Source organism: Tauraco erythrolophus, chromosome 6 (assembly GCF_009769465.1).
Source record: "Tauraco erythrolophus isolate bTauEry1 chromosome 6, bTauEry1.pri, whole genome shotgun sequence".
Classification (NCBI taxonomy): domain Eukaryota; kingdom Metazoa; phylum Chordata; class Aves; order Musophagiformes; family Musophagidae; genus Tauraco; species Tauraco erythrolophus.
Window position 1 is genome coordinate 15,337,557 of NC_141470.1, and position 15,463 is coordinate 15,353,019.

Sequence of the window (15,463 nt, forward strand, 5' to 3'; positions counted from 1 at the left end):
CACATGTGGTGAACTGGAAACATAAGACACAGGAACAAGAGAAGAACTCAAAACCTTAATTAACTATAATCTCTATTGACTCAACAATTTAGGAAATGCCCTTTGTTATATAGGCCATACTGTCTGGAAGTGTCACCAAAGGGGAAATGAATAAAGCAGCACGTAAATGAAGTGGGTAATTTGATCTTTGGTATCCAGAATGAACAAGAGTTACTTCAAGACAGCTATAATGATACTTCTTTTAAAAAAGATTTGCACTAGGCATAAAATACCTTGTTTGAAAACTCGTAATACTAATGTTTTTGACTTACCATAGCCACAGGGAGGTGGCTGAGTCCCCATCCCTGCATGTGTTTAAGAAAAGGGTGGATGAACTACTCAGGGATATGGTTTAATGGGGGATTAGGGACGGTTGGACTGGATGATCTCTAAGGTCTTTTCCAACCTAGAAATCTATGAATCTATAATGGGCAGAGTAAACATAGTGATGTAATTTTACCATGATGAAAGCATAAAAGCTTTGCCACTAATTTATCAAACTCAAACATTTCCTACAAAGTTACAATATATCTACTGTACTTCAGCATTGCTCCTAAATATTGCTACTACTCAGGACTACTCAAACAACTAATAACAGATGGCAAAATTATTTCCTATGGTGTCCTTTCTGTTGGGCATCAGCTTATCTTCATTTCAGTTACAATTGCATCCCACTTATTCTGATGGGAAACATGAAGAGAAGGATACAGCAGCACACGTTCAGCACATAAGCCCTGATGCAAGCGCTGGTGAATTTAATAGAAGACTTTGTCTTCGCTGGCCTCAGAGAATAGAAAGCCTGAAGAAAGAACAATCACAGTTCTTTCCTGCTTGTCTTAGTTTTAAATCATGGCTTTAACATTAAGTGGAACATCTATATCCACGTAAGTTCTGAGACGCAAAACGAGTCAAGTTCTGATTCACTTCAGCAGGAGAAGAAAAATTTTCGTTCTGCTGAAATGAATTTAAATTTTATCATTGCCTTCAGTGGGGCTGGAATTTCAAAACAAGTCTCTTATCAAGTCATTGTTCAAGAGTTTCTAAGTATTCCCAGTCTTTTTCAAACAGATTGGGCAATTCTTGACAATAAGACAACAAAGTAAAGTTTTAAATGTGTTTGATTGTCTAGGCAGAGAAGTACCTGTGCAGGCTATTCTGCTATTTTATCCATTTGCTTATCAGCAATGTTTTCCAAGAGGTACATGTAATAATGTAAACCAAAAAGCCTAATATTACTTATATAACCAAAGCGCAAGGGCATTTACTCTGCAAAGCAAATCTTGTTATGTAAAGAGTGTCTAATTTAAAACGTACCCATGAAGGGCCAGCCTAGGGAACAGGTCAAAAGTTGAGGGATGCTCTGCCTTCTCTGCAATAACCCAAACTGCTTAATCACAAGTTTACCTGTAACTGTTCAGCTCTCAGTCTGACTAGACCTTATACCGACACCGCACTGTGCTAACATCACTTTTAAGTTGCAGAGCACAGCCTGTTCCCAGCGTTACATTATTTATCATGTGGAAATGGGCTTTTGGGCAACAGATTCTGAATCACATATTTTTGAAACTCCTGCTGCCAGCATACAGAGAATTCTATCGTTTATGCTTCACTGCCTCACACACTGAGAAACATCTTGCCTCTAAACGCTTTGTTACAAGCCTCGACAGATTCCCATTCGAACATATTAGGTAAATTAAGAAAAAAGATGGCTGTTCCGCTGTGTCGTAGTTGGATGAGCTGGTGCTTCTCCTTTTGATATCACTGATGGTGAAACTATGGCTTTAGTTTTGGAGGGGCATGGTGGTTAAAAGACAGTAAGGAAGCTTCACTAATATCTGACTTGACTGTTAATAAAAAGAAAGCAAGCCAAGAACTATGAGAAAGATTCGTGAGTCCCTCTAGGGTACTCTCACGCTCCAGTGAGAAATCTTTACTGAACTGCTCTTAGGACTCCTAAGGGATTACAGAAAAGAAAAACTTTCTTTTAAAGAAGGTTTGAAAAAATTAATCTAGTGCTTTTGAAGATATTAGATATTCTCATTTGATTTGCTTTCTACAAAAATTCTCATTGAAAGGTAAATGATGTGAGTCATGGTAATTAAGAAATCCCAGTATAATAAGTACATTCTAAACATTCAGCAATATCTTATGAATTTTCTTCTTCTCTCTGAAGAGTGCATATGAAAAGACCTCTTCCTGTTTTAGACAAAGTTATGTTGACCTCTTCAAGCACCTTACACCTGAGGATGTCAACACACTTTGCTTGTATTAATTTTTTAATTTCCCCAGAACACTCCACGGATTAGGTCACACATTTTTTTCTTTTTAACAATGGAGAAAATGAAACACAGAAATGACTGATGGGTGTAAAGTATATCCCCTCTATACTTTTTTGCAGCGTTGTCACCAGGCAAGTCACTTGCACAATTTAAAGCAGTCCCAAACCTTCTGCATAGGACAGAACTGACCTACAAATTGTTGCTGCCCCTACAGGAGTTCAGTGCAAAGATCTATCTTCTGTCCTATGTTATGGAAAAAGTGTTCCCCTCCTCTCAAAGGCCCTGAAACTGAATATCCAATGCAGCTATTCAGTTTACTTAGGAACCAAAAGTGCAAAAGCACAGACTGAGGTCCAGGAGCTAGTTCAGAAGCTGAAGTCCAGTATCCCTGCTTCTTTGTTACTCTTCCCTTGTTTTGGATCCCACTTTGGATCAAGTAGTCATCAGATTAGAGAACAGTTTTGACAAGTTTTCACCTGTTTTAACTCCCAGCTACAGATAATACTACTACATTCTCACATCAATCTTATTAATGCAAATAATAGAATATTGTTTTGTAAAAAAGGGGGTAGAAATACACATCCTTCTCTTCCTTCCTCACAACTCAAAGTAGTAACAACTAAAAAACTGTTAGAATAGTCCTGCCTGTTAACTGGGTATTTAACAGAAGTTAAATCCATCAATGTACAGTGTCAATACAAGGCCAAGGTAGTAATCCTGTGCCTTCCAATTACACTTTACATCCATTCCCCAATGGGAAACCCAAATATGCCATGGCCTTTTTTATCATTAAACCAAACAATCAGAAAATGATAATTGCCCACAGAATCTAATGGGTAATCTTGGTGTAACCATTCAGTCAATAGTCTGCTCCTGTTTAGTTCATGTTGAGAGCAGAAAGAGGAGAATGAGGAATCCAAGAGATTCAGTATCTTCCTAATATATTGATTGTCACAGATCCAGTCCTACACCACTACAGAAATATTTTTAAATTGACTTTATATTAAGTATATATAGTCAAACTTATTCTTCAAATAAAGTGTAAAAAGTACTATGAAGGCGATATGTCCATCTCTAGGAGTGAAGTACTTACAGTGCTGCATAAGCAAACTGTAAGAGAGTCTGTTGTTCAATACAAAGTTTGCTCTGTTTTCAAACAGTGTTCATCTGGTAGTGTTTCAATAATTCACAGGGCACCAACTTAGCGGTTTTCACTTACCTTTGCCATAGCTGAATTACCACTGGGAAAGTCCTTGAGAAAGAAATTTTCAACTACATCCCTTGCAAAGCAGGTCTGTTTGCACACAGGGCAGGAAAGGATACCTGAATTAAAACAAAACAAAATAACGCAAATAAAACAATGGGCACCAGTAATGTGAACCACAAAATTATATAAATCACGCTTCAGTATTGCTGGCTTTTTTACATCACATGGACACACTTTGTTTCAGGAAACTAAGGCATTCTTCAAGCCATAAGTTACTTGTGGCTAGATCTAGTTCAATACATAGGAAAGAAAAAAATCCTAGAAATACACTATAGTTCAGTATTTATCAATGACATCTGCACATCTAAATTTCCATTAATTCATTAGGGTTTAGAGGTTTGATAAAAACCAAGCTGTACTTTAAACTGTATTCCCCTGTTACAGATCTACTTGTGCTCTGTGATACTTGCTAGAGTTCTTCCAGACCAGCTTTACATTATCAGAGGTATTCCAAAGCATAAAACACACATTGTCTAATAGTCATTTTACAGTGCAGCATGCTATTCAAGTGAAGTGAAAGAGGAGTAACATGCTGCCAGTAGAAGCAACAAGTCAGAATAAAAGTAAAGGATAAAAAGAAGTTTCATAAATAAAAGCCATCTATTACAACAAATCCACAGGTGGAAAAACATGATCACCCTCAAAGCAAAGCAAAACAAAGTGAGCAACATGAGCAGCAAAACTTGGCTCCACCTTCGCTAGCTACTGAGCGCAACCGGGATGAATCCTGGTGTTTGCCTGGGCTTAGAACTAACAGTTCAAGAAGGTGTCAACAACTGTACACCTGCATTTTTGCACCTCTGCTATTTCATTCCTAGACTTATTAGGCTAGGACTTCTATTTTTCTAGAAAGTCTAGTGCTTTTTTTTTTTTTTAATTAAAAAAAAAAAAAAGAGTGTGCATGTTTCTGACCACATTTCTATAAACTGCTGCAGATGTGAATCCAGTCCTTTAGAGATGGTGGTGGGGTGTCAGGCTGGTTTTACCTTATCTTATCAAGTCTTTTTTTATCTAAGTTTTTCCATTCTGTTGAAAACAGAATTTCAGTGCTATGCTCACCTTGCCAAGCGATCTGTTTATGATAACTAACTGCAGTATTTTCCATGACTAAATGATGCAAACTCACAGCAAGATTCTAAAAGCAAGATCAATGACAACTGTCTATTGGACAGACAATGTTCAATGTGCTTTTGTCCTTAACTAAAATTATTTTTAATAAGAAGAGCGGCCTGTAGATTAATTAAATCTTAAGATGTCTATTACTCTTCACATTAGACAGTTATCGAAGACTCATGTTTTCCAGGTGCTTAGTAATACCTGCCCTTGGGACACGGCTCCTGCAGTCCCTGGCCAGGTGCACAACTCTATCCCTGAATGTGTCCCATTTTCAGAACTGGGCTGTTATTTTAACAGCAGCACTTCACATCGACAGAGAAACACAACCCCCAAACCTTCCTACATTACCACTTCCGACAAAAGCACTATGCAGTCAGATGTCTGAATACGTTCACTTTCATTCATAAATGTTTTGAAGAAACTTTGAGTTCTGTTACATCTCTTTTGAAGAGGACATCTTATTAAGAACCGCTTCCATGAGGTTTAGGAGCTTTTTTAGCCCAATTCTTGCTATAGAAGCAAAAGTATATTGTTTACTATTTTCTGAGGTTGCATTTACAACAGAACTGTGATATGGAGGCCCAAGTGGCAGACTATGGTTGTTGCTCACCAGCCTGAGCTGCAGCACCAAGGACACCGTTGCATCTTCCGCAGCCAGGAGGAAATGGCCTGCCTCTTGTAGGCAGGGTCTGTACCTTGAGTTAGTTAATTAGTTCATTATCTTCAACTCAGTCCAGCTGGCTAATAATGATTGGATGCCATAATTCCCCCTTTTTGTTTTACAGTTTTTGTTTTCAAAGGTTTTTTCACGAAGGCTTTAAGGTGAGCAGAGACCCGGTCCATTCATCCAACTCCAGCACGCTTCCCTCCTGCCAATACCACGTCGGGGCTTGCGGCTTTACCTTCTTCACCGAAGGACTCTCGCTCGGGCTCCCGGCTCTGGCTCTCGGCTCCAGCGAGGGAGTCGGGGATTCTCAGGGTCTCAGATGTATCACGTCGGGGTCACCAGTTGTTGCTCACCAGCCTGGGCTGCAGTACCAAGGACGCCGTTGCATCTTCCACAGCCAGGAGGAAATGGCCTGCCTCTTGCAGGCAGGGTCTGTACCTTGAGTTAGTTAATTAGTTCATTATCTTCACAACTCAGTCCAGCTGGCTAATAATGATTGGATGCCATATATGGTCTGCCTCACACTTGTTTAACTGAGCGTTTCATACAACACTGAGCGTTCACGTAGAAGTGAGAAGGAACAGGCAGGATCCACAGGTGCCTGTGCTACTCAGGTACAAGTCATCCCAGGGGAAAGGGCAACGCAAGCAATTATCAATGCTTTGCTCATCTTCTGGGTATGTAACCTGAGTCTTGTTTAAGTGTGTCTGGTGACAGGAGTTACAAAAAGGCTAAAAATTCATCTGATAAAGATGCCCTTGATGGTAGAAAGTTGTAGAATTCTTTTAAACTTTTCCTCTACTTTGCATCCTTAATATAAGAAATGCATCTGAAAAGCTATCTTATTTATCTACAATATTTGTAGCTAGTCACCTTCATGTGTTATGTCCTAGGACAAAAGAATGCTTTTATATTAGTCACACTGAAACCTCTCCATGCTTTCCCAAATTACGTTTGTGTGTGTCTTTTATCTATCCATTAACAGCTCAGTTCTCTAGAGAAATGTAAAAACAGCAGGAGCACTGCAGTACCTAAGACAAGATGTTTTAGACAGACAGTGCCCTCCTACCCTTTGTAAATGGTGCTTATTACAAGCGTCAGTGAATGGCTAATTAGTCTAGGCTAATTCCTAGAAGGTGAAACAGTTTTCAGGTTTCCCTGTGAGCACCTTACAAAGCAACGTGGTTACAGCAGCAGCAGAAATAGAGAGACAGATACATTTTGATTGATAAGCTAGAGAGCAAAACAACTACTTTGCAAGCAGCTTCTGAAATACGTCTCTCGGGACATGCTCTAATTCTCGGTGCCGTCGATAGGAAGCCACCTACTGACTTTACAAGGAATCGCCTCTAGTCCTTTGAGACTGAACCAGTTTCTTCCTCCCTTAGCAGCATTGCCCAAGCAGTGCCAGGTCTTGATCTGGCTGACACAGAGAAAAAACCTTGATACTGAGACTACGTAATACGCTGCAAATTGACCAGCAGGGAAATTATCAACAGGTTACTTTCTGAAGCAAGAGATGTATGACTCTCGCATTATTCCTTCATCTACGTGCCGTACGGGTGAGCACACAATCTTACACAAAACATTTCTGGGAACGGCTGCTTACTGGGAAACAAAGGCAGTGCTCAGGACTTTGTCACAGCAAGGACAGCTTCTATCTACACACCACATTAGATAAAAAAAGTTAATATTGAAGTTACTATTGTATTACATTCCAACACTATTCAGTTAGTGCAAAACATTAAATATCATTCAATTGGTATAATTTCATTTAACGGAATGCTCGTGGCCTCAGGCGCGTTCATGTGAACTTTAAATTCTGCTAATTTGTTACGAACCAGTGAAGTATAAAATACATTATATGAAGAATGCATTAATTTGACAATGGGCAAGATCATATTTTTAATGGTTTTAACTGTATTTCAAGAAAACTCCAATAATTTTCACCCCAAGAAAACATACATCATGCATGGATTTCAGTTCTGCACAAAAGCCTCCTTACATATATTGAGAAATGCAGTGGTATTAAGAAATACAGAACAGTCATGATTTTGGAGGCAGATGACGCTACTCCTGATTAATATTAGGGGATATCTAAAAGCGATGCCCTGGATGCCATGGTACAATTTTTTTCCAAGGTTTTAAATCCAAGTTATGCTACTGAAATCACTGTTGTTCCAGAGATACACATGGAGCGACTCGCACACACACACAGGTCAGAACTTTGTATTAAACTCACTACCACAGACCTCCAAGTGCAACTTTGATTGTGTAAACGTCAAAGTGTGTGTCTTAAATATCCAAGCAACTGTGAATTATAATGATTTCAAATCTAAAACTTCCTTGAGATGAACATAAGACATGTATAGCCAAAAAAGTCAGAACAAAGAGCACAACAGTTAGCAGGAAGAAGAATGGAGACACCGTGGCAATGCTGTATTGGAAGTAGTCTCCTACTCATAGGAGGAGTAATCAGGAAGCACCTTCTTGCCTGTCCTAATACTGTATTCTATTTTTAAGACTTTATTAAAAGCACAGAAGATAGATTTACATCTTGTTAAAAGAGGGATTCCCTGATCGTGGCAGCTTTGGAGATCATACATTTCAGCTAACTGGGCTTCTTATTTGATTCCTTTTCTATTTTATAAAAACCTGTGCTCCCTAGAAATGCTCCATCTTTTTCAATGTAAATTCCCAAAAGAATCTAATGATAGCTTGGCATAATACATACACTACAGAATGGTTTGTGAAGCAATTACCCTGAAATTAAGCAAAGCTTACACACATATTTACAAACAGTCACAAGCAGCAGCTACTTCAACAGTACAAAACGAGCGCACTTTGCTGCGCTCGTGCTTGGAGCGCAAATCACCAGTAAAGTACAATTTCCTAGAAACCCCTTACCTGTCCTCTGGATAAACAGTCACTTAGAGAGCTACACACAAGCCACTTGTGTCAGGGAGCGGGTGGTTATCAAGCAGAACTGCACACACAGCGCGCTCCGTGGACTCAGGTTTCGCCATTCTGCAGACTGAAGTCACTACACATTTCACAGACTATCCGGGGCTTTTCCCCCTTTTTCAGCCAGAAATGCTGACAAAGGAGCAGGGCAGAAAGATGTACTGGGCCGCTACAAGGTCCATATTTTTTCCCTCTTGCCTTCTTTCTTGACCTTGCCTTTCAGATTCATTCAGGCCTCTGTTAACTTGCCTTGCTTGTATTTTTCCTGAAGCGTTGGAATAAAAATCCCATAATGAGAAAAAATAGCAAGATCCTATTTCCCTTCTTGCCTGGCTCTTCTCTCAGTCCTCAGAGTAATCTGGAGCGAGTGCGCAGAAGGAAAGAGAAGAGCTTTTCCAGACCCAGGTAGCAGCAGTTTTTACAACGCCATTCACTCCCACTGTACATTTTGCAGACCATTCCCTAAATACTTTTCTTGCCTTCCCACCTTACCACTGCCTCTAAACAACATTGTTAATTTGATTTAAGAACTTGTGCTTTGCGGACAGCTCATTTAAATATGTCATTATTAAAGCACTGTGGGGGAAGGGAAGAGTAGTCAGAAGCCCTAGAGACTCACTGTTTGTACGTATGAGAATGATGCAATTTCTGGATCTAAATAGCAATCCAACATGGAATTACAGGATTCAAACAAGAGTTTACATATTAAGAGATCAGGAGCCAAATTCAGCTATGGTGCAATCATGATGCCCAAATTAAAACTATTACTGTTACCAAAACCTCTAGAAGTAGCAAAAACTAAGAGCTGTTGACATGCTTTATTTTTGTATAGAAATTATATTGGTAGGAAGGAGGTAGGAACATTTCTATAAATTATTTTTTAGAAGTTCCTTACTTCCTGCTGTTTATAATTTGAAATCATTATTTATGACATCACATTTAACTGTTAAAGATATGATTATGAATTTAGAAAGGCTAGTAAGGATCCTAATGTTGGATTTAAGCCTCATTTCATTGTGATGTGCAGAATTAAACCCTATGTCAGAATTATATGCAGAATAAACCACATATAAGCTGTTCTCTGTGTATTTTGAGTTATCAGCTAGTACTGAACAATCACTGAAGACCACTTGGTATTGAACAGACTTCCACGAATTTTCATCACGTGAGGGATGTGGAGGAATAGTCCTACAACTACATCCTTCCAGGGCTCCACTACTCCTTTAACTACCATCCATAGTAGGCTAACGCACCTGAACACCGCGACAAAGGCCACCAGCACTAGAAAGCAACATGACAGGCTGAGAGAGTTGGGGCTGTTCAGCCTGGAGAAGGCTCCGGGGTGATCTTACTGCAGCCTTCCAGTACTTAAAGGGGGCCTACAGGAAAGCTGGAGAGGGACTTTTTACAAGGGCATGTAGCAACAGGACAAGGGGCAATGGATTTAAACTGAAAGAGGGCAGATTTAGATTGGATATAAGAAAAAAATTTTTCACTCAGAGGGTGGTGAGGCACTGGAACAGGTTGCCCAGAGAAGTTGTGGATGCCCCATCCCTGGAAGTGTTCAAGGCCAGGTTGGATGAGGCTTTGGGCAACCTGGTGTAGTGGAGGGTGTCCCTGCCCATAGCAGGGGGGTTGGAACTAGATGATCTTTGAGGTCCCTTCCAACCCAAACCATTCTATGATTCTATGTGTACAGATCTCTCTCTGTTATGTTTACACATCTCTGAGCCCTGAAAAGCTTCAGCAGCAGATATTTACTTTGCTGAATTGGTTTGCAGCCCTTTTTCATAAGCCATAGGTTTATTTCCACTCTCACACTCCCATCAACAATAGTAATAGACAGCAGGTTGGGAAAAATGGAAATTCAAAGGCAGTGGATCCAGTAGTCAGACACAGACACCCAGTCTGGACACTCCAACCCCACACCTGGGACATCCAAAATCAGCTTTCTGAAAAACAACAAGGTTCTGCCATATAGAGTTCGAGCCCTAGTTCCCCACAGGCCAGGTCTCTCACACCTCAAAGCACTTTCATTTCTGTTAATGAAAGTTGCCACACCGCATTGGACCCAGGGAACCGTAAGCAGACATTGAGGTAGTGACCCTGATACAGAGTGTTCCTTTGTAGGAGCACAAATAAAGAACAAACTAAAATTTCTGAGTGATGCCACGTTTTTACTCCACCTATATTGTAGCAATGTAATTTGTAAGTGACAGAGCTCCAGATAATTTGCAGCAATCATCTCTGAAAGTGTGAACTGTAATCTCTCCACCACATACAGAAGCTGAGTACAAAGACCTTTTGTGCATCAAAAGCCACAGCTCGCAGTTTTGTTTCTAGGTCTTCCAGTCTGGTCAGGTTTAAATAGAAAGAACCCTCAAGCTGGCTGCTTCAGAAATAAATCAATGTAGATAATTAACCTATCATTATCATGAGAATTGATTAGCATAAAGAAACAAACAGTGGAGCTATCATACACACTACATCTATACTTGCTGTCCACATGTTGCGCCTATTCTTCCCCTTTTCCTCCAACAACCATCAGAATAATTATTCTCAGAGAGCATTAGCTACAGCTCAAGCTCCAGGCATAATTTACACTTCCTTGGAGACCAAATTATAGGTTATAGGAAACAGTTCTGAAGACAACCTCCCACTCTGCAGCTTCATATTTGTGTAACTAAACCCCTCACTGTTTCACTTGTCTTTTGGATCTGGCCACTGAACAACAGAGTGAGAAGGGCTGAGTAACTTGAAATCCATTTTAAGATTACTAAATATATGCATTATGAACAGTTTCCCTCTTTAGAATTACCTTTCCACTTCCCTTTTTAGAAATAAAACATGTATTTGGTGTTAAGTGGATCCAATTAAAGCAAACAGTGTTCTCCTTCAGAATTAAGAGGTGCGATGCATTGCATCACTTGCCTTACACGACTGCATCAAAACAAAGTTATTTGGGTCCTGGAGGTACAACAGCTGTAACACCAGGGCAGCCAAACTGTTCTCCACTGTAAGCCTAAATATGGTTTAAAGACCTCTGTAGATGTACATTTTTATTATTTTACTTTTTTTTTTACATACAGACTTAGTACAAGATAAGGCACTGTGTGTTGACACCTGGAGTCTCCTTAAGCCAGTACATCACACTACTTATGCCAAAACATCATACTGACAATGAGGCTAGAGCCAAAGGAGCCCTAGAGCTCAATCTTTTTCGTGAAATAAACCCCCTTGAAGATATCTCTGAACACATTAAATGCAAATGTGACCAACACTTGGCTGAGTTTTGGATGTGCCTTGCTCACAAGCGTTCACAGTTTGCGATCTGTGGTTATACATAGCACCTACCTCATGAGCTAAAGAAAACTGTGTACTGTCAGCTGGAAAAACGCAGCAAATGGACATCTGTCAACAGTTGAAGTCACATTTGTTCTCTTTAATAGTCTGTTTTCTCTTAGTTGTATCTGATCAGTTTTCATTTCTCTAATACATAAGCTTATTAGATTCCTTGGCATTTAAGTGGGCATCTCAGACCCTCTCTTGCATGCGGGAAGCTAACATAATGCAAGTGTGGACTTGTGCACAGAACGTGGATAGAAATTATGCAGTCATTTTCCACGATTTTTGTTATCCAACCTACAGAAGCGCAAAAGGGCAAAGCAAGTTTTTAAAATAGAATTTCAGAAAAAAATATCTCAACACAGAAGTTTAACACAAAAACATGATACAATTAAGTCTACCACTTCCCAAAGCCATTTACAAAGCTGGGCAATTACTAATCATATTTTACAAACATAAAGTGTAACTTACAGGTTAAATAAATTACCCAATTCAGTCACAAAATGTAAATAATACCAGGGCTTTATATCAGTTAGCAGAAATCTGCAAGGTGTTCCAGTGTATCTTTCCTGATCTGCCTTTTTTCTCAGGAGGCTGAACTGTGACTGAGCAGAGATTTTTTTTTTTTTTGAGGGAAAAACAAACAAACAAACAAACAACCCTTGAGCTGAGACAGTCTTGCAAAAACATGAACTTCTCACAACAACGCACCTTCACTGGTCCTCATTTAGCTACTTTTGAAATTAATATGTTGGTGATATTTAAAGCACTAAACCAATTGAAATCATTGAACATCTTATGGAGGGGAAGATTTGTAGATAAAGGGTAATTTATTTTGGCACCTACCTCCAATTCAGAAAGGAGGGATAAGCACAGGAACCTGGATGAATCTGGGTTTGAATGTATTCAGAAGACAGTGAGAAAAGGCCAGACCCAAGAAGCCAAGGCAGCATGCCAGAACCGACTTTGCCTGTTTTCACATTGTACTGTGAATGACAATTCACACAGGTAGGAGTCTGGGAAAATCCTCCTCTGAGAAATATCCATCTCAGGAGACAGGGGAATTTTATCTTTCTTTTTCTTACTCAATCTTTAAAATCATTCCCTCCCATGCACTAAACAGACTGGAAGCACACAACATACAAATCTGCAGAGGAGAACATGGATTCTCTATTGCATGAAGAGAGAGAATAAAAAAAGGAAAGTGACACTGGCCTTCAGAAAAAGAAAAGAAAGATTGAGAATCTCAAAGTCCCTTTCATATAAGAAGCGTATGTAGGAGGTAAACTTGCAAAGATAATTTTCTTTTTCCACTCGAATTACTTCCAAACTCTCAATTCTCACAGCTTTGAATAAATTCTGATGTGCATGCAGCTTTTCCATAAGAGCTTTCATTCATGAGTCATCTTAAACACACACAGGTATAAAAGTAAGTTTCCAACATCAACCCCCATCAAATATCAGGACCTCTTACCTCCATCTTCTCAGCAATCTTAATATAACAACAATAAACTACAAAAGATCTTTATGTTAGTATAGTACTATTTATAATAAAGCATACAGAAAATCACAAATTCAAGTATGCTTTTGCAGGAAATGTCAGATTGACTTCACTTGGAAATATATTCACTTTTTCCATTCTTATATTTTGCTTAAAGAATTCATAGTGAGTAAGGAGCACGTTTTTCTTACAGGCAATATTTCATGTTCACTCATCTAAAATAGTGTAGCACTTGTATTTACAGTTTATCAGTGGCACTTACATATGATCGCACTTGAAGATAACACTGAAAATTGAGTTGGTACCGTACTGCTCGTAACTCAGCAATCAGTGAAGACAAAACAAGCAACGTTCTGCATCACACCATCAGAAGATTTCACAAATTTATCCTGGCTGACCTAAGCTGGTTGCAGTCTCAGTCATCAACTTAGATAAGAGACACAGATGTTTTGGTTTTGCTGCTTTCCTTGCTCATATATTAACTGAGTCCCTGCACCTGGTGTCTCACTTCATTTACTGGGTCATCACTGTTCAAGATTTCTTTTCTCTAATTTTGCTCTTTCCCATAGAAGTTCCCTATCTACAAGAGAATGAGGAAGTAAACAAAGAAACTTCAAGAATACAGAAATAAACTATTATTTGTTCCAATTTGGTGTAGACAATTCCCAATCCACTCAGGAGCTTGAGGAAATATCTAGTATTTTAACAACTCATGAGGACCTCTAGCTGCACTTCATCCAAGATCACTAAGTGGTATAAATTGACTTTTCCACCTGGCAAACAGAAACAAGGAGGAGAGGAAAGGCTTAGGTGTCAGATGAGGATACAGAAAAAGTAATGGAGCAATGGAGCAGTTGTTTTCAACAGCATTTTGTTATAAAGTAGGTCTCAGACTTTAAGGCCTCTTTTCGCTCTCTTTGTCGTCTTCTCCTACCTTTGTACCTTTCTCCGTCTGTACCATATGCATGAATAGCCTTCCTCCTTCGCCATTAAGTTATTCCCCTTTCCTTTATCTTTTGTGTTCTGCTAGCCTTTCAACAGGCATCTCCTAACACTGTTTCCATTTGTTCTCAAACCTTAACTCGTCTAGTTTATGTTATCTCGTCAATTCAGATTACCATCACCTCAGGGAAAGTATCTTCTCTTCCTACATGTTTCTAAAATCTGCTACGGAGGAGATAATAAATGATGCCTCTTCTTCATCTAAAGTTCAAAGCCTGTGAAAATACAAGTAATCTACATGCTTTTTCTCCTCTTATAAATTAGTAATGAGTCTGGAATGCTTCCCCATGGCAATTAAGACTCATTCGGTTAGAATGACTGTATTCCATGATCTAAGTCCTGTCTTATTCCAAAAAAGTCGTGTGTTTTCTATTAAAATCGCTACCAAACCCAAATAACCTGTACAAATAACCACAGGATTTCAAAAGCCACAGTCAGAAAACGCTTCTCATCCTTACTGGTTTACTCAGCTTGTTAGGGTGAGTTACAGTATATTCTACAGTCAGAAGGGTTCGGATAGACGGAAGCCACATCTATAATAAGATAAAAGGAAGAGTTTTGGTGCACCACAATACACATATTTTAATAACAATTATTATCATCTCTACTAGGAACAGAGAACCAGATGTTTTTGTGCTGGTGTTGGGCAGGGAGGGGGAGAAGGGGGAGAGAAAGAAGAATAAAACTATCACCACTACCAGTACCACAGAAAGGTCCAACAGGTCCAAAAGACTGGCTAAAAATGTAGCCTAAAAACTACTTTGTAGCATGTATTCAAATCAAATCAAATATTAATAACATCACACTTAGTAATTGAAACTTAGCCCAGTCTGGAAAATGTTAAATGTTGCCTGACTGTGTCATTTTGCTTCAACACATTGCTGTAGGATTAAAAACATAATGAAGAAGGCTTGCTCCCAACCACTCTTTGCTCACACTAATCTTGAGTCTCCTAGTTTATTCTTTTAAAGTAGTGCTGTAAAGGAATAGGCTACTTCTCAATCCATCTGTTTTTATAATACTGTAATACAAAGAGGACAAGCCCGAGATTCTTAAATATTACCTTCGTATAGAACTTCATACTCAGTGGGAATACAGCTATATCCTTGAATCAAATCCGGAAGACAGTCCTTACAGAAGGAATGAAGGCAAGGTAGCATTCTGGGTTCTCTCCTCCGGAGGTCCCATTTGCACACCAAACAATTCCTCAGCAGATCCAGAGTCTCCATTTCTGTCGGCTGAAGTCTGACATCAAAAACACGAAGAGTCACAAAATGGCTCAT

General features: G+C 39.3%; 1 protein-coding gene across 1 annotated transcript in view; it reads right to left on the minus strand.

Annotated features, from left to right (window-relative positions):
* The window catches only part of TRIM66 (tripartite motif containing 66), a 53,792-nt gene extending 38,329 nt beyond the window's left edge, over positions 1-15,463 (minus strand). The window contains exons 1-2 of the mRNA XM_086613407.1: positions 15,244-15,463; positions 3,538-3,641 (exon numbers count right to left, since the gene is read on the minus strand). Of these exons, the coding sequence (XP_086469533.1) occupies positions 3,538-3,641; positions 15,244-15,463 (324 nt within the window). The remainder of the gene's footprint in view (positions 1-3,537; positions 3,642-15,243) is intronic.